General features: G+C 38.8%; 6 protein-coding genes across 6 annotated transcripts; 2 read left to right on the top strand and 4 right to left on the bottom strand.

Moving 5' to 3' along the window:
• Positions 1 to 735: 735 nt before the first annotated feature.
• Positions 736 to 4,329, bottom strand: EV154DRAFT_463464 (uncharacterized protein; the record flags this gene model as incomplete). Its single annotated transcript, XM_051597637.1, has 2 exons — positions 3,878 to 4,329; positions 736 to 3,832 (listed from the first exon to the last, which is right to left on the bottom strand). Exons 1-2 carry the CDS (start codon positions 4,291 to 4,293, stop codon positions 736 to 738), a joined length of 3,513 nt encoding a protein of 1,170 aa, XP_051458253.1. The 5' UTR covers positions 4,294 to 4,329.
• A 22-nt stretch (positions 4,330 to 4,351) lies between these two features.
• EV154DRAFT_506651 (uncharacterized protein) lies at positions 4,352 to 6,415 on the bottom strand. Its single transcript, XM_051601308.1, has 9 exons — positions 6,277 to 6,415; positions 5,780 to 6,184; positions 5,645 to 5,728; positions 5,409 to 5,588; positions 5,002 to 5,356; positions 4,877 to 4,943; positions 4,761 to 4,819; positions 4,668 to 4,695; positions 4,352 to 4,585 (listed from the first exon to the last, which is right to left on the bottom strand). Exons 2-9 carry the CDS (start codon positions 5,984 to 5,986, stop codon positions 4,522 to 4,524), a joined length of 1,044 nt encoding a protein of 347 aa, XP_051458252.1. The 5' UTR covers positions 5,987 to 6,184; positions 6,277 to 6,415; the 3' UTR covers positions 4,352 to 4,521.
• Positions 6,416 to 8,441: 2,026 nt separating this feature from the next.
• EV154DRAFT_442332 (uncharacterized protein) lies at positions 8,442 to 13,159 on the top strand (the record flags this gene model as incomplete). Its single annotated transcript, XM_051596984.1, has 10 exons — positions 8,442 to 8,786; positions 8,854 to 8,989; positions 9,049 to 9,295; positions 9,350 to 9,438; positions 9,509 to 9,625; positions 9,681 to 11,348; positions 11,424 to 11,566; positions 11,619 to 11,993; positions 12,049 to 12,154; positions 12,205 to 13,159. Exons 1-10 carry the CDS (start codon positions 8,476 to 8,478, stop codon positions 13,156 to 13,158), a joined length of 4,146 nt encoding a protein of 1,381 aa, XP_051458251.1. The 5' UTR covers positions 8,442 to 8,475.
• Positions 13,160 to 15,205, bottom strand: EV154DRAFT_506642 (uncharacterized protein; the record flags this gene model as incomplete). The annotated part of the gene is made up of 1 exon (XM_051601307.1): positions 13,160 to 15,205. A coding segment is annotated over one exon (1,991 nt), but the record flags the coding sequence as incomplete, so codon positions are not given.
• Positions 15,206 to 15,352: 147 nt separating this feature from the next.
• Positions 15,353 to 15,792, top strand: EV154DRAFT_442328 (Yos1-like protein). Its single transcript, XM_051596983.1, has 3 exons — positions 15,353 to 15,459; positions 15,524 to 15,628; positions 15,680 to 15,792. Exons 1-3 carry the CDS (start codon positions 15,366 to 15,368, stop codon positions 15,733 to 15,735), a joined length of 255 nt encoding a protein of 84 aa, XP_051458249.1. The 5' UTR covers positions 15,353 to 15,365; the 3' UTR covers positions 15,736 to 15,792.
• On the bottom strand, positions 15,793 to 17,824 carry EV154DRAFT_506638 (dynactin subunit 4). Its single transcript, XM_051601306.1, has 4 exons — positions 16,777 to 17,824; positions 16,670 to 16,724; positions 16,081 to 16,600; positions 15,793 to 16,025 (listed from the first exon to the last, which is right to left on the bottom strand). Exons 1-4 carry the CDS (start codon positions 17,324 to 17,326, stop codon positions 15,816 to 15,818), a joined length of 1,335 nt encoding a protein of 444 aa, XP_051458248.1. The 5' UTR covers positions 17,327 to 17,824; the 3' UTR covers positions 15,793 to 15,815.
• Positions 17,825 to 18,329: the final 505 nt, after the last annotated feature.

The raw sequence follows: 18,329 nt of genomic DNA, 5'->3' as shown, positions 1-18,329 counted from the left end.
CTTCAGGGGTAAAAGCATTATTTTAATGATTGCTTCAGTACTACTTACTAATGCAAATACTTGTTCAGCATGTTTTAATAAAAGTTCAATATCCAGCGACAGGTAAATTATGGACTGTCAATTTTTTTGGGTTTACGACTATACATAATTCTAACTTCCATATTAGTTTCAGATATAGCATGCGCCCAAATCCATCCATCGAAACCTGAGCAAAATTTGGAAACCTGAACGAAATTTGAGCGAAGCAAACAGATATGCCAAATTTCTTTGTGATTACTACCAAATATATTCAAAAAATTGATCGCTTAGACAGCAAATCTGTGTCAATACTAACAAGCAATAAGGTTGACTTACTGTAATTATACAAGATAGCAAACTATGGCGTTGTTGAGGAGATTATAGACAACGATACCAAAATCGCTTATTAGATCATGCGTTGCCTAAAATACGTGGTGATGGATCTGTCAAAAACACAACAGTTCCATCCTTGTCCCAAAACGGGGGGGGAATATTAGGTAACCGGAATCTCCCATTGTTAGTTGAGACGTTGACATGCTACTGAATAGTCTGAGTTATGTTTTAAAGGCTAATTAAATGTTTAAGTAATGAAACAAAAAATAAATGGTTTATTTACAAGAAGATTATGGAGGGTAGGGGTTTATGATTGTAATAATGTAATAGTGTAATAGGGACTAAATGTGTAAAGTGGATGCAAAAGGTCGCCAAGGCAATTGCTTAAAAGCTGTCACTTGATATAGGACTATAATCTGAGGTCTTTTTAGTAAATAGACTTTTCACCTTGTCAAGTATCGATGCGTTATTTTTAGCAGCATTTCTTGTGTTAAGTAGGCTATCATCTTCTCCATCCATTGAAGTATAGTTTTGCAACGTCATCTCAATGTCTTCTTCCTCTATGTTAGATCTAATCTCATTGACCAATAACGATAAGTGGACGGCAGCATCGGGAGTAGAATCACAGTCATCAAACATTTTAACCAATTTGGGTCTTCTCCAACTCCAACGAAGCATTAGACTGCTTACAACCACACTTGTAGAACTAGCAGCCATAGCAAAACCAGCCATCATTGGATGAAGACGATAACCCCACGGTAAGAATACACCCATAGCTAAAGGAATACCGACCAAGTTATAGATACAGGCCCAAATAAGATTTTTACGAATACGACCAAAAATAGCCTTTGACAAATCTAAAGCAGCTACAACATCAGCCAGATCATTTCGCATTAAGATTACATCGGCAGCTTCCATTGCAATATCAGTACCACTACAGAGTGCAATTCCTAGATCGGCAGCAACCAAAGCCGGAGAGTCATTGATTCCGTCACCTACCATAGCAACAACAGTCTTAATACCAGCCTTATTGTTTTGATGAAGAGGCAAGTAATTGTTGGTAGTGCAGCAATAACTAGACCACCATGGATTGCGTTGACGTATAAACGGTTTTAATTGCATTGATTTGATGATTTGTGTTTTACCGTTGGGTGACACACCGGCATGAACTTCAGCGATACCAAGTTGAGTTGCAATACAATGAGCTGTTAATTCATTATCACCTGTAACCATAGCCGTTTCGATACCCATGCTATGGAGAGTAGCAATTACACGTCTAGCTTCGGGTTTAACGACGTCAGATAAAGAAATGAAACCAGAAGATAAACCGTTGACACCAACAAGCACACATGTACGACCTAAAGAGCCTTGAACACGGTATGCCGCTTCTTGTTCATCTGAAAGTCCGATTCCGTTATGATCCTCGAGCCATTTCTTGTTACCGACAATGACAGTATAGCTGGTATTTAACATAGGTTCTAAGGCCTCCAACAGACCAACATCCTTGGGTAATTCATTTCTGAAAGTGACGTCGCAACTGATACCAAATCCAGTGACACTGTTAAAGTTTTCAACCATAGCTAAGGAATCCAACACAGTAAGGCCAGTCAATTCTTTAGCTTTAGCAACAACAGCACGACCTAATAAATGTTCACTATGCGACTCGGCAACGGCAGCCAAAACCAACATTTGCAGGTGTTGTTGTTCCTCACCACTCCAGCTCTTGGATTCGACAAGTTCCAATTTACCACAAGTCAATGTACCGGTTTTATCGAAAACAACCTTGTTAACAGCTTGTCCGTTCTCTAATACAGCTCCACCTTTGAAAAGCACGCCATTTTCAGCACCAACACCTGTTCCAACCATGACAGCCGTAGGAGTGGCTAGACCAAGAGCACAAGGACACGCCACGATGATGACACTGATACAAAGCTTAAGACATACAAAAAACCATCCACCGTCACCACTCTTTGCAATCTCCATCTGTAAAGCGGAAGGCAAACCTTCTTCACCGAGTGTTTTTACAAGAGTAATCCAAACAATCAAGGTAGTCAGACCTAACAAAATAACAGTAGGCACAAAGTAGCCAGCAACACGATCCGCAAACCCTTGAATAGGAGCCTTACTGACTTGAGCATCTTCTACAAGCTTTACGATTTGACTCAAAGCAGTGTCAGCACCTACACGGGTAGCCTTCATAATAAATGTACCCAAACCGTTGACAGTACCACCAATCACAGTATCACCTAACTCCTTGGCAACCGCATCCACTTCACCAGTTACCATACTTTCATCCACGGTAGTTGAACCAGTAAAGACCTCACCATCAGCAGGGATTTTATCACCGGGCAATAATTTGATCAAGTCGCCTTCCGAGATCAACTCGGAAGGAATTTTACGTTCTGACAAGACTACGTTATTTTCATCGACAGTCACCATCAATGCAGTAGAGGGAGTCAATGACATCAGCTTGGAAAGTGCTGAGGAAGATTTACCCTTGGCTTTGTTTTCTAAATATCTACCCAAGACAATAAAGGTGATCAACATGGTAGATGTATCGAAAAATACGGTGGGTGGGACCTTGACTTGAGTGAATATACCATGAGCCATAGATAAAATGGAGAAACTGAAGGCAGCTAAAGTAGAAATAGAAACGAGAACATCCATAGTTGGAGCACCGTGTAAGATCGAAGCAAATGCAGAGGTCAAGAAGCGCTTTCCAACACCAAATTGTACAGGCATCGTCAAGACCAGCTGGGTGATATCCATTAAATAAAGACCTGGTAGGAAAATAGGAATTTCATTGATGATATGCCACCAGCTGAACATGGGTAAGATCATGGCTATGAAGAACACGGGCACAGCAAAGAAAAGACACTCGATAAAGGCAGCTTGCCATTCCTTAATTTCACGGACCTTGGACAGACTATCAAGTTGAGCATCCTTTGTTGTATTTGCCATGATGGCGTTGAATCCTAAAGATTCGATTTCCTCTACGATTCTACGGGGATTTGTGACATGGCAATCAAACTTGACTTTTGCTTTTTCAGTCATTAAATTGACGGATATTTCAATGACACCAGGGAGTTTTCCAACGCCTTTTTCAATACCAGCTACACAACTTGCACATGTCATGCCATACACTTGAAGCTCTAACAAATCGTCACTTTTGCGTTCAATAATCTTTGCATCGAATCCAGCGTCACAAATGATGGTAGCAATTAAGTGGGGTTGAACAATCAGACGATCAAATGTAACCGTAGCTCTCTCGGCCAATAAGGCCACACTAACGTACGATATTCCCTTTTGAGATTTAAGAGCCTTTTCGATACTTGTTACACAGGACGCGCAGGTCATACCTCTAATTTCCAATTGAATTGTATCATCATCATCTTGAAAATGTTGCGATTTCTCGTCGGTTTTCATATTGATCAAGCTACTACTGCTGCTGCCACTGCCACTGCTGCTGCCACTGCTGCTGCTGCTACTGCCAGATCTGTCACCCGTTGGTCTATCCACCATTAACACATCAAATCCACAATCCTCAATCAATTCGGCAATATCGGGTGTCGAAAATAAAACTGAATCATAAACCACAGTACATTCTTCCTTTTCAAGACTTACAACAACGGATACAATAGCTGCTTGGCAAGAAAGGGCGTTTTGGATGGCTTTTACGCAAGATTGACAAGTCATTCCCAGTACAGGTAAAATCACCGTAGTCAAATCAACATCGAATCCGCAATCTTCGATAACATTTTTCAGGTCGATATAACCAAGTACAAGAGGGTCATAGTTGATAGTAGCACATTCCTTCTCGAGATCGACTGTTACTGAATCAACACCAGCAAGAAGCGAAAGGGCATTGGTAATAGCTCTTACACAAGAGTGACAAGTCATGCCTTGAACAGGCAGCCGAGTAACTTTTTTATTATTACTCATTGTCTCTTTCAATGTTATAAGAAGAAAATAGAAAGCAGGTTTTTTTTTTTTACGGGGGGCGATAAAAGTTGATTTTATATAAGGAGAATCTTCCGATAAACTCCGCTGTAATAACAATGTCCATGAAACACACTCCTCGTTCACTCCTTAACGTACGGGAAGAGTGTTGTCTTTATTATAGCAGTTCATTTATGTTTGATATTTCCTTCAATGGATAACTAATCTGATCTATATTCCATGTGTGCAAGGTTTCTTACTGATATGTTCATCGCGATCTGATAAGGGCGCCTCTCTAATGTTTGGGAAAACTTTTTTAGTGAGAAATTTAATCTTACCAATCAATTTTATCAGATTTTTTTTCTTTCTTTTTTTACCTGCGTTCACCAACTTGGGGATCGGGTGCTACAAAAGAATCAAAAAGAAATTAGTACCATCACACAGCATGTGCAAGTGCAACGTTTATTTACCTGACGAATGAGATACAGTTTGTGGGGGTGGGGTGATAATCCCAGCTAACATATCATCTCTATATAAATAACATTAGTACTGTTATCTTGCATCTTATCTTTCATTATGTATTTACCCATCGTCCGCAAACATAGCGTCGTCATCTTTTGCCAACATTTCTACTAAAAATGCCTCGTCTCCCTCTACAAGTAAACAAAATCTTACTTTTGTGGATTATAACATAAATGGATATCCTCTTACCATACGTAAAGCTGTCTTCAGGTACAATTGGTCCGTATAGAACATTGGGTTTATCCTCATCTGACGCATGAACGCTCAAAGGCTCCTCTTTCATGTCTTGTATAGTATGGTTGGTTTTTGATGACACCGAATTAGATTTTGCTATTGGGGTAACTTTAGACATTGAATTAGCTGTGGATGTCGAGATGGTAGGTTTGGCAACCGTTTGTGGCTGTCTGGCTGGGATTGATTTGGGTAAAATGGTGTTTGATTGGGTTGTATTGCATATTTGTGCTGCTGGTGCTGCTGGTGCTGGTTCTATCTTGGGCGCTTGGAATTGATTATGACGGTAAAGGTTTTTAGGTGAGAATTTTATCTAATAATGTTGTTAGTTTTGTTGGCGATATTATTTTCGGTGTTAGCATTACCGAAGGTTTTGCCATTTTGCCAATGCCACTCAAATATGGGTTGTCATATAAGCAATTTCCTAAGGCATTGCCAAAGTATCGCAGTGTTCGTTTCGTAGCATCTGTTACTGCTTGCTTTCTTGCTTTTTCAAATGCTACACCCTTGGACTTTGCATTCTGGTCGACTCCATATCCTATGTCCTAAATTACAACGTCGTCAATTTTTAAAAGGTTGTCTGCTGGATTTAATATTATACCTCGTGAAAGCTACCGTCCTTTAAGGTGATTCGAACAGTAACACTGATGCCAACACTAACCCTACTGTCTGATCCAACGTCCACCTATATTCGATAGTGGTTAATACAAGCCCTATTGTTATTTTAATATCTTACAAAATCAATAGTTGTATCTTTAAGTTCGGTGCTCCAACCATTGAAACCGAAAATGTCGTTGGCAATATTAATGGCTGTTTTTCCTTCGATGTAAGTTAAAGGTTTCCCTGAAGGTCCTGGTCGTTGAGCTAAAAATTCGGGTCCTAATTGCTGTGATAATTTCGTCGAGATCTGACTCCATTCTTCTTTTTTAAAGGGTTCCGGCATTTATTTATTTATTTATTTTTTAGAAAGGAAAATAAAAGTGGGCCAAAAGTAATCGCGCCTTGTGTCATTTTCGTGTTTTTTCGTTGCGACAGTCACTTTTCAAGTTATCCTAAGCCAGTAGGGTTACTCGGCTCTAGATATCTAGTGAAAGGTTTGCAGGAAAAACGAGGAACTTGAATTCGTTTTACCAGATTACAGGTTTGTACTCAAGATGAAGATATGGTTATATGAAGTAGACATGGCATAATAAATTGATTAAGTTGTTTACTTCTTCGGTTAAAAACGTCTAGCAATTTTTTGATCTCTGGCAGTGAAGATAATTTAATCAAGTTGTTTCACAAGCACATCTTTTGAGCCCTTCAGAAGATTACAAGATACCCCTTTATCCAAGGACAAAAGAGAAATTGAAATATCATCCATATACAATTATAGAGTGTCATGAATATCTCTAATTACAATTATCATGTTGTATGTTCTAGAGAATTATATTCCAACGTGTCTATAGTCAGTGAAAACCCAAATATATGGAAGGGCACAGAAGGTATACACGTTTCCTGAAAAACATTCTTTAAAAATTAAGTGCTTTAAAACCATGAAGTTATGCACCAAAACTATCGTATTTTACAGTCTTTGTAAATGTGTGAGAAAAGATTAAAGGTGGGTTACGTGTTGGAGGACGATTTACCGTTTTTCTTGCATGCAATGTGTTTTTATAATTGTATCCACTAAGGAAATGGGGACTATTATATCTGCCTCATAATTGAAGTTTAGTATTTGAAACTTTAGGCGTGACGTAGTTGAAGTAAACTGTCGATTCATATAACGCGAAATAGAGTTGTTCCAGGGACAACATAAATTTTACTTTGCTACCACAAAGAATATGGAAACAAGTCAAAAATATTTAAGAATTAAATTTGAGATAGTCCATTATTTACCATATAAATTAAATTGCTTTGGTATTCATTTGATTTGATATCTTCAATTATTAAAATGATGATTAAATATATACGGTAAAACAGATAGGCGAAGCACCAAGTGAATTATACACTGACTTACACACTGGCTTACACACTGGCTTACACACTGGCTTACACACTGGCTTACACACTCGCTGAAACAATCGTGACGTACAAGGGCAGCAATTGCTTCGACTGTCGATGATGCAATGGATTCCACACTAGCTTCAAGGATTAATTTCCTAACTGACTTCACCGACTGACTTCACCAAGTATACTTTATTGTTTATATGGTAAGAATTGTGAGCTAATAAAGGAATAGTCGTGTTTTTATACGCATTGAGAGTTGTGCTCTCAATAAATAATTTATATATACCTTATTTCTGATTCTGAACATTTTCACTAGTTTTCATCTCTTGAAGCAAAAGAGATGGATGGAAAAGGTCTATGCAGTCTGCAGTGATTTTTGAAAAACAAAAAAATCCTTCCATCGTGTGAGGTGTGTATAATAGATATTGACCGGACCTGAAAGGGTAAACTTATATGTAACGCAACCTCCTCTCAATAGGTACGGAAAAGTTGTACGTCAATATAGTGAACTTTATGGTAAGATGTCAGAACAAATATATTATAATAACTGAGAATTATTTATTCAAAGCCGAACGAATAATTGCCCATAAACGGCCATTCACTTAGATTTCAACGCATAGTTACTTAGACTAGCTGCCTATACGTTTGAATTTACTCAGATTAGGTAGGTGCTACTTGCACTCAATTGTTTCCAATGGATAAATAATGGTCAGCATTATCAGAGAGTAAGCTATCGACGTGGTTTACAAGGCACTCCTCTGCTGTAAAAAAGGTAATTGGAAGAAGCGAAATAATGAAACAATAAAAATTTATAAAGTTTTGACAAGCATTTGAACCAAAGATCCATATTTATGATAATTTTATTGGATCACAGATACGCCATTAAACGCTATATATTTACTTTGGTTGATGATAATTAACATGAAAATCTTCTCCTGCCTTATTTTCCATTATTATAATTTCTAATTGCACTTTCATCCTTTAAGTTCTATATGGATATTGTGTCCAAAACATTTGAGCGAGTTTGAGTTGAGAAAGGGTCGCTGGTTTCCAAATAGACAATTCAGAATCATATAAGTATTACACTTGTAGTTTCTTTCGCTGGTTTGACGTTTTTTCTAGCATTGTGCATATGGATAGTACATTCGCGTACCTGAATTAACATCAAAGGCTATTGACATAATTATATAAACCTAAGTGCTTTTAAATCTATAATTGGAATGCTTTTTTGAAATTTAACTGAGGATTGTCTACTTTTCGGTTAGTTTGATGATCTTAAACGCGTTACAAAAAGGAACAGTATCTTTACATACAAAAATTGAATATTATTCCAGCGACCAATGATGTCGGAGAATACTATCCCAATAATTTGGCTCGTTTGTCTGAAAAACAAGTACCTTGTGTTCTTTGGGCGCTACTATTTTTGAAACATTCTATACCACCATGTCTGAATCCAACATTGATTATTCAAACGAGCCAGAAATCAAGCGAAGAAAGTCGGATTCCAATTTATTAAAAAGCAATGATACCCTTCTAAAGAGTCAAGCTTATACCAATCGCAAACGCAACTCACAAATGGCACAGCAGGTCAATAAATCCATTTCCTCGACCATTGCAGAACGACAACTGTCCCGGCTGAAGAAAGATGACGCCCCGCAAGAAGACACTTTCTATCGGGCTCTAGAGATTAAATTCCACCACTCTGTAGGGTCTATGAGTATTAGTCCTGCTTGTAGAGATGTTGTATTGGCAGGGTAAAAAAAAACTAATGTGGAAGTTTATATACATATTGCAACAGCAACTAACTTTTGCTCTTATTAGACGGCAGGGTTTAGTGGTAATCGATTTAGAGGATCCTTGGTTGATCCCACGTATTTTACCACACATGTCTAAGTGGGAAGTAGCTGATGTCCAGTGGAGTCCACATATTTCTCGAGAATCTTGGGTCGCTTCCACTGTAAGCAAATATGGAATTCTTGCATTTAAAAAAAAACGCAAACTCATTCTATTCACTAGTCAAACCAAAAATTACTTGTGTGGAATTTGAACTATTCAGGTCCAAGAGCTATTGAACATGTTTTTCATGCACACGCGAGGGCTATTTCTGATATCAATTGGTCGCCGCATCAGCCGGATATCTTAGCTACATGTTCAGTAGATACGTATGTTCACTTATGGGATTTAAGAGAACCTCAGATAAGGAGCAAGGATCAAGATGATGATAGAAAAATGAGGCCAAGCTGTTCATTTACTCCCTGGAATGGTAAAACTATTCTCGTCACAGAAACATCAGTGCTGATAACTTAAACTTTTTTAGCGGCCGCTACACAGGTCAAATTCAACAGAAAAAGCGAGTATCTCATTGCATCTGCACATGATAAAGATGTCAAAATTTGGGATTTAAGAGTAAGGTTGCCAAAAAGAAAGAAAGAAAAAGTAATATAACGGACTAATCATTTCATTTTAAACCCGGAAGAAAGGCGCAGTTCCAGTTACAAGTATCACGGCGCATTCAAAAAAGATTTATGGAATTGATTGGAGTCGGCAAAATGATCATGATATCGTTACCTGTAGTTTGGATAAGCTTGTGAAGGTAAGCTTCTATACAAAAAGAGAATCATCAGCTTATATAATGATCTATCGGATAGTTTTGGAACATTCATACACCGGAAGTCGAGGAAGAAGTAATCGTAACAGACACACCTATTTGGCGAGCCAGAAATACGCCATTTGGAAACGGTGTTCTCATCATGCCCCAACGTACAGACTCCAAATTAACACTTTATAACCGAGCCTGCGCAGAAACACCAGTCCACGCATTTGATGGACATCAAGATACTGTCAAGGAGTTTGTGTGGAGATGGAAGGGCGATAGTAATGGATCAAATGGTGATGATCGAGAATTTCAACTAGTAACATGGTCTAAAGACCAAAACTTGCGACTATGGCCAGTTTCAGAGGACATTATGAAATCAGTGGGACATGAGCCCAGTGGGACTAAAACAAAGCTTTCTGCGCCCGTATTTGATAAATTTACGCCTCATTCCTTTCAACAAGAGCCAATCGAAAAGGCCATGCTGGATGTTCGATCCTCGTTCTCATCCACCACAGCACCTGTACGACAAACTCCCAGTGGAACCATGACACCTTACAGGTCCAACTTGTTAAATAATACAACAGGATATGAACAAAGCAATGCATATAGAGAGCAAAAGTATTCCGCAATCAATCCTTTGTTATGGATGCAGAATGTCAAAACGGTTGGTCCCACCGGTGGAGAAATCCGTCGGGATGCAGCTACGGCTGAAAATACATATCAGTCTGTAGCCGAAGAAATGACAACCGTTTTAAATAAATATGTTTCGGTTGGTGTGAAGACAGAAAAAGTAAATGCGTCATCTCGCACATGTACCATATCATTGCATGGACCTTGGTCGGATACAGGCGATGCTCTTTTGCGTATCACTATCCGTTTTAGTCCTCAATACCCAGACCATAGTCCGCCCGAATTCGATATCCAAAAGAACAGCATGATTTCTATATACTATCGTGCGCATATGACACAGGATTTAAACTCTTTAGCTTCCACTTATACATCTCACAAGAAATGGTGTTTGGAGCCGTGTATCCGATATCTATTGGGTGAGAATATGCAAGATGAATCAGAATATGCGTTGGAAAATCAAAATTCCTCTGTGGATTCAGCAGGTGGAATAATAAACCCACAAGCAGGATCAAATGCCTCTGTAACCGGCTCACCCGGGCACTGGAAAGGAGCCACGGCTATTGATGCAGGTGATTCAGATGACGAATTAGGTCAAGGCTGGGGGAATATGGGCGATGGATATCGATTTGGTAAACGAGAAAGTATGACAAGCGAGCGGGGTATCATGGTCGATATGTCTGCCAAACAAAGCACCGATGAAAAAGTGCCGTTTCCACGCTTGTGTGGTGGCGTGTTCTCCGGAAGTGGACAGTTGGTCTGTTTTTTTTCTACCTTACGTGTACGAGATAACAATCGCACCAATATGAAGACTACGGAAAAACGAGACGACACGTCGCAAAGTGATCGAAGTAATGGAGAGTATTTTGAAAATAGCACGGAAAGCGAATTTTACCGACACCCCAAAACATATGAACAATTTGAAGAATATAAAGAAATCGCTGCAATGTCTAGACAGGGAAAGAATGCGACAGTGCTTGTAGGTGGATCGGGTGGCGCTTTTGGTGAATACACCTATGATGACGAACAAGATGACATTGATGATGGGTTAAACAGTGCAGGCGGAATGGGCGCTATTTATTACAAAACTGACGTACGTACTGGACATTGTAAATATCTAACCCTTTTTATATATTAATTATATCCCTCTTTCCATGTTTTCTCACAGAATATAGCACTAAATGGGGCAATGGGTAATGGTGATAACCTCTTATATCATGGTGCAAAAACAGACCGTATCACACATAACATCGTGATTGCTGATTTCTCTGATAGAATGCCTTACAGTCCTTGGCTTGCAAGGGAGTATATGTAAGTTTTTTTATTTTACTTGCATTTTACATGACTAAATTTTATTATGTAGACTTTCATCGAAAGACCCAGTATCATCTTGTGTACATAATGCAAAAGTTTGTCGTAAGCATGGAAGACTGGATCTTTATAAAGTATGGTATTTGGCTGTGGAAATCCTTAGAGGCTGTGTCCCCTCAGATTTACCCGAACCTGATCGCCTTGTGACGGATGGACATCATGTTTTGATAGACAGTATTGATTCGCAAAAGATAATCGACGAGAATTATCAGCGGGATCAACAATTAGCAGAAGTCAAAACGTTGCTTCACCAACGTCAGGTTTCGCCCGAAACGAACGATTTACAAGTAGATATTGTGGTAACTAAGCCTATGCACAGAGTGAAATGGGGTATGCATCCCCTAGGACAGAAACTCGTGGATGATTTGTAAGCTTACGTTCTTATACAAATTAAAAAATATATATATTAATTATATTTGTAGGTTACAACATTTCATTCATACCGGAGATATTCAAACTGCAGCTATGCTATCTTGCACATTTCAGGTAAGGCCTAATAAGGTACCATCAGCTTTATTTGGACAAAAGGTAAGGGGGTCAAGATATCATGAGAATAAAAACTTTAATTTATGTTTTAGACTATTCCGGTCGATAAATCTCCTGAGGGTACTGAGCTGGATTACTTCTCCTTGAAATCAAACCAGCGTAACGTAAGTCACTCGAATCTCCGTGCCAATTCTGGGCCAAATACTGCAGAAAATCTCGAAAAGGTGTCTGTTGCACCTGTCAGCGCATCATATGGGTCTAAAACGACAAATATGCTATCCTATCTTTGGGAAACGGATAAGCGTTTGTCACCTACTGAAAGATTAACAGATAACCCTAACGAATTGCAGTCGCCTACCACCAAACGCAATTCTCGTTTGAACCGCTCTTGGACAATGACCCATCCCAAACTAAAGATTCCAAGTAATACAGCCCCAGGTGTTCGGCATAATGTTGGTAGCTTAGGCTCGCACTCATCTTATCCGTCCTCGCCAGCAATAGCTACACCAACAACACCTCTCTTTAATAAGGAGGGAAAGGTTTTAGTTGACAGAACGGAAATGAAACTTGAATATACAAATTTAGAACACTTTGATAGTGAGCGGTTCTTTCAATTTAACCATATTCCGTTGATGGATACAAAAGGAATGGCACAGCGTGATGCGTTACGACTAAATTATGCAGACATGTTGTACAGATGGAATTTGCTGGACCAGCGTGCAGAGGTCTTAAGGTTCTTAAATCATCAGCCTTTCCCTGTAGATAAAGAAGTGACTTCAACGCACATTCAAGTATCTTGCTATGCATGCGGAACTGAACTTTCAAGTAATGATAAGTACTGCGTACACTGTAGAAAGATTCGAAAGTTGATTCGTTGCTGTTTCTGTCACATTTTGGTCAAGGGACTTGTCAATTTTTGTGTTCACTGTGGACATGGTGGTCATAGTAATCACATGGAAGATTGGTTTGTTACGAATCAGCAAGTGTATTGTATGACAGGTTGCGGTTGTAAATGTGCTTTAGAGCCCTTAGAAATAAGTAATTGATTTTTTTTTCATATTATTTATTTATTCTAAATAAATTTGTACATAATTTTAAAAATCTATTCTAATGGTTGGGAGGTCAACTTTACTCTTTCAGCAAAATCTTTAATTTGTTTTCGCATGTCGTCTACAACAGGGGAATTGTGACATCTAAACACTTTTTCGATTAATGGTATCCACTCGTTGCTAACGATATTTGAAATTTCAGTGACGGGAGCAATCCACTCTTGAGGTAAAGGGGTCAATTCAGTCTCGGCGGGTGTAGTTTCATCTCCTTCTTTGGTTTCTACGAGCTCTTCTTTAGCTACAGTGGCCTCTTCTTCGGCCACCACGGCCTCTTCTTTAACTTCTTCAGCGTCAGAGCCTGAGTCGGAATCCGAGTCAGAGTCAGAGTCAGAATCAGAATCAGACGAGTCTTCTTCATATGTCACGTTTGCATACTTGTTTTCGGTGGCCTCCATGACAAGGTCAATGACAACATGGAGGATACGCCATCCAGCAAAGAAAGCGGCCATAGGGTTACCATGTGATTTTGACTCAGAGTTGTTATGGGAGCCAATGGTATTGTTAAAAAACTGAATGTAAGTCAAGGCTTCTTGTAAACCTTTCTCGAGTAAGCCTAAACGCGAAGCCAACCCTTTACCGAATGCTTTTGGAAACAATAATAAATGGTACGTAGCCAAAAGGGAATGTACGATACTATAAGTCCAATGGTTCTTAGGCACGGGAGTTTGATCCTTATTTGCTGGATCCAATAAGTCGAACAAATAAGGCTCCAACATACTCATCATATTTTGATTTATGCGATTACTATAAATACGAGAAGCGAATCCCATCAAGACCCGGGTGACACTTTTTTCACGATCACCAATAAAAGTGGGTTCATTCAGGTTATGGCAATTGAAACACTTCCATGTGCCGTTATGGTGACGGTAATTCACAGGTTCGTTACATTTGTTACAGATAACACCGCGAGACCAATCCCAATCCATACAGCTTTCGCATGTACAGGTAAAGAACTTGAACTTTTCAAGTTTTGCTTTACGATCCAAAGCTGTGCCACAAACTAAACCGCCGACGGATAAATCATCCTCAGGCAAGTAAGAGAATGAAAGGGGTTCACCAACTTCCAAAGGACGAATGACAGTAAACACCATGGCATTACGAACAGGTTCGAAACGTAAAAATAAGTTGGGAGTACATGAATGGGTCATTTTTGATCCCCAACGTAAAAGTGCAATCGTAGGCGTGATCACCAAGTCTTCGATATCTTCACCCCAATAAGTTTCGTTGTCTCCAAACTTGTCTTTGTATTTTTCCCGGCGAGCTTTTTTGTGGCTGTGGGTGGGTATCTCTCTAGCTCTAGGAAGTGCCACTGTATGTGCGTTGGAATAAATTTTTAAAATGAAATTAACCAGGTCAACTTGATCAACATGAGAATACAAAGGTTCGGTTTCGACAACCCTTTGTACAACATCACGAACAAGTTGTACGGTTTTGTGCTCTGACCATTGAGGTTCTTCTTGTGAGTTGGGATAATAAAAGAAGTCAAAATCGTCTGGCTGGAATGATTTACGTGGACGGATCTGGGTGTAAGTGTGTGTAGGTGGATGGATATCGAGATATGCAATGATAGCAGCTGGTACACCGGGGCAAAAATCCGAATCAAGATTGACTTCTTCCTCCTCCTCTTCGTCACTCTCTTCATCACTACTATATCCGCTGTATGAATCGTCTTCGTCTTTCTCTTCCACTTTTTTTGTATTATCATCTTCATAGTGCTCTACGGGTTCTTCATGTTCTTGGACAATATCTACAAGGGATTTCCAAAGTTTCTTGGAGAAATAAGGGGACTTTGTAGATCGACAGGTAGGCTTTAAGTCATACTTGATCAAAGGTTCCTCAACGAGAATGACATCGCCTGGAATAAGAGGACGCCGTGCTACCAAGGAGCGACCTTCGACTTCTAATTCCTTTAAAAGTACCGAACTTTCGAACTCTTTTTTATTGACCACGGTCGAAACGTTATATTGATTGACACTTGTCATGGTGAGGTCAAGAGAAAAAAGAAAACAGAAAAAATTTACGTTTATAAAAACGGCGTTTCAATTCTACGTGGAGGGGCATCCGGCAGCCAAGCGCCACTATAAAAAGTAGACTCACAAAGTTCCTTTCTACTTTCATTTAATTCTTATTTACAAGATTAGACCATGTTGACACTTGGACTTGGTCAACTATTTTATGTGTTGCTTTGCTTTATCAATGCCATTGCTGTCTTGAGTGAAGAAAGGTTTTTAGCTAGAAGTATGCAACATGAAAACAAGATGATGAAAACACGTTAATTAACTATTTTTCTTTTTCTGAACAGTTGGATGGACAGCCCAACCAGAAGCAGGATTTGGCAATGAACAAGGTCAAACAATAAAGTACAAAATGATCAATTTAATATCTGCAGTAAGAACTCTGATGAGAAGTGAGTGCATAAATTATTCAATACACAAACAGTGATTAATCCATTATATAGTCCCGTTGATTGCCATCAATATAGTCGTTATTATTTACGAGCTGTTACTCGGATAGACCCTAACATGATACCAACGCACAGACATTTAAAAAAAAACTTTATTAAAGACATAAACTATCTTCTTTTATTTTATACTTTATTCTGCTGATCCAAGACCAATCAAACACCAAAATGAATAACTCTTGATCTTTTCGTCATCAAACCTTATAGAAGAGCTGGTCTTCTTTGAGCCATCAATACTATCATCCACGTCCATATCATCTATATCATCAGCATCCACGTCACCCGAAGACACGTCTGTACGATCTTCATCTGACTTGTAGTTATATGTCACCAGCAATGGAAACTATTTGCAAAATGATAAGTATGTCGCTAGCATATACATCATATGTATACTTTACCTTAAATTCGCCTGCTTGTTCTGGAATAACCTCCACAATGATACTTGTGTAATTATTTCTCTTTTCATATACACCATCAACCGAGGTCCCTCCGACAAATCCGTTCTGACGTCTATTACTTCCAGCAGGATACATCTCATCATCATACTCAAAAGTTTCATTATAAGCACCCACAGTAAAATGAGGTGAGAGAATAGTGACTTTACCACGGATTTTGGAGTTATCCTCATCAGAGGCAGACTTCTTTCTTATTTGAGGGGTTGCCAAGGTAATGCTCATTTCCTCGTATAAAGGGTTGGTGAATTTGATGACGATTTGAGTAGGTACATTGACCTGAAGTGGCCAGTTTTTTCGGGGTAACTTGGAAAGACTGATGGTGGGTATGTAGTTCATGGCTACAAGCTTAATTTTAAATCTTGTTGCCTGCGCTTTTTGTTCAGGTTTGATTAAAATATGACGGCAATTGCGACAACGTTTGGATCGCTTAATTGAAAGATGGATACGTTGAGGATGCACTTTACTATCAGAAAAAAAAGAGAAAAACATGTTTGAGTTTAACAGTAACATGTCTTTGTCGATGGAATCTTACGATAATTCATAAGGTTGATCATAAAGTTGTGTGGATCGTTGAGTTAAAGTTGATACTAGATATTACTGCATAAGTAAAAAGCTCCCGAGTATCTCATGCTAACTCACCTCCATCTACACTTCGAAGCGAAATCATGGAATCCAATAATTTAGGATCACTATCGGGTATCTGAACACTGGGTTCATAATCACTAATATCATCGAGTTTCCCTTGTTGCATTTGTGGATCATGATGAAAGTGGGTTCCCATGTATTTGCTGAAAGCGTTCGAACTCGAGAAATTCAAAAAGCTATTGGGTAAAGAAGGCGGTGCGTTGACACGAAGATGCTTTTCAAAATGTTCTTTGAGCTGATCAAATTCCTTTGCATCGGGTAGAGCTTCCTCGTTTTTTTGTAATTGCACTTTTTTATCGGTTAGTCTTTGTTTTTTGTATACGTGCGATGGTTGCTTACGTGCTAAACTAGTTGGTTTCTCGAACGTCATGTCGATCTCTTGGGAACTCCATCGGCAAACATTACAAGCTAGAAAGTAAGGGCCAGGAGCAGGCCCTGAACTTGTGAGTTGAGCTTGTTCTTGAGCTGCTACCACAGATAACGTGTTCTGGCAAATGGGACATTGAAAGCAATTTCTTGCGCATCTAGTCAAAGCATGAGCCATGGAAATATAATCATTTGATTTATTGTTGTGTACCTATTCTTTTCACTTTTGACACTGGCGGTAGGTACTTCAAAAAGACAATTGGGACAGTAATAGGATACAATTTCGTCCTGAACGCATGATGGGCAACGAATTTGATGACAATCTTCACAAAAATAAAGACGTGACAAAGGATAAAGATAATTCGAGGCTTGACTGGATAATAGATGACGACCAGTAACTGAAGCGGCACTTTCTGCTGTTAATGTAGGTGTATTCTCAAGTGTTAAGTTGGGGTTGATCTCGTTAGCTTTTTTGTCCGAGCAGGCACAATAATAATCTACAAAAGGTATAGGCTCTTGCCCATTCGTTGTCATCATTTTGATTGTAGCAAGGAAGAATTGAAGAAAAACAAAGCTGTACCTTTTTTTTGAGAAAAAAACGGGGTCACAAAAACATTAATTTCTACTATGTTTATGATTGGGAACTGTTACTGACCTCAATTTGCATTGTTAGACTAGGTAAAACCCTGGATAATCCAGTAAGAAATGTTAACTGGAAGGTTTTACAGCAAAACAACCTTTTTACACACTAAAAGGTACATTCTCGTTTCATCTAATATACATGATATCTTGTGTTACTAAAGGAAAAGTTACCTCATGCAGATAATGTGTATAGCGACATTTTCATTGAGGGTAGTTTATTATCAAAGGGTGTACCGTAATAGATCCAGCTATTTAGAGACAGTCTTGTAATTTTTTTAGTATATTTCACCCGCTCTGTTTTATCATAAAGGGCGTCAGCTGTTAAACCAAATCTTCTTTAAATTTATTACATAATCCAATTGCTTTGACCATTAACCAGATCAGTAATTTGTTTCGAATATTATCCAAAAATAATAACCTTTTCATATCATGAGGCCGACAAATTTGAGCAATTTTACATACTGTTGCTATGATTGAGGCTCGATGACATGCTGGTTACAAAGCTATAAAAAATGTTTCCAAAACCATAGACGTTGCTT

The sequence above is a fragment of the Mucor mucedo genome (genome assembly GCF_025094135.1).
Source record: "Mucor mucedo strain NRRL 3635 chromosome Unknown EV154scaffold_39, whole genome shotgun sequence".
Taxonomy (NCBI): Eukaryota; Fungi; Mucoromycota; class Mucoromycetes; order Mucorales; family Mucoraceae; genus Mucor; species Mucor mucedo.
The sequence above is the reverse complement of the archived record's forward strand: the minus strand, read 5'-3'. Positions and strand labels throughout refer to the sequence as shown.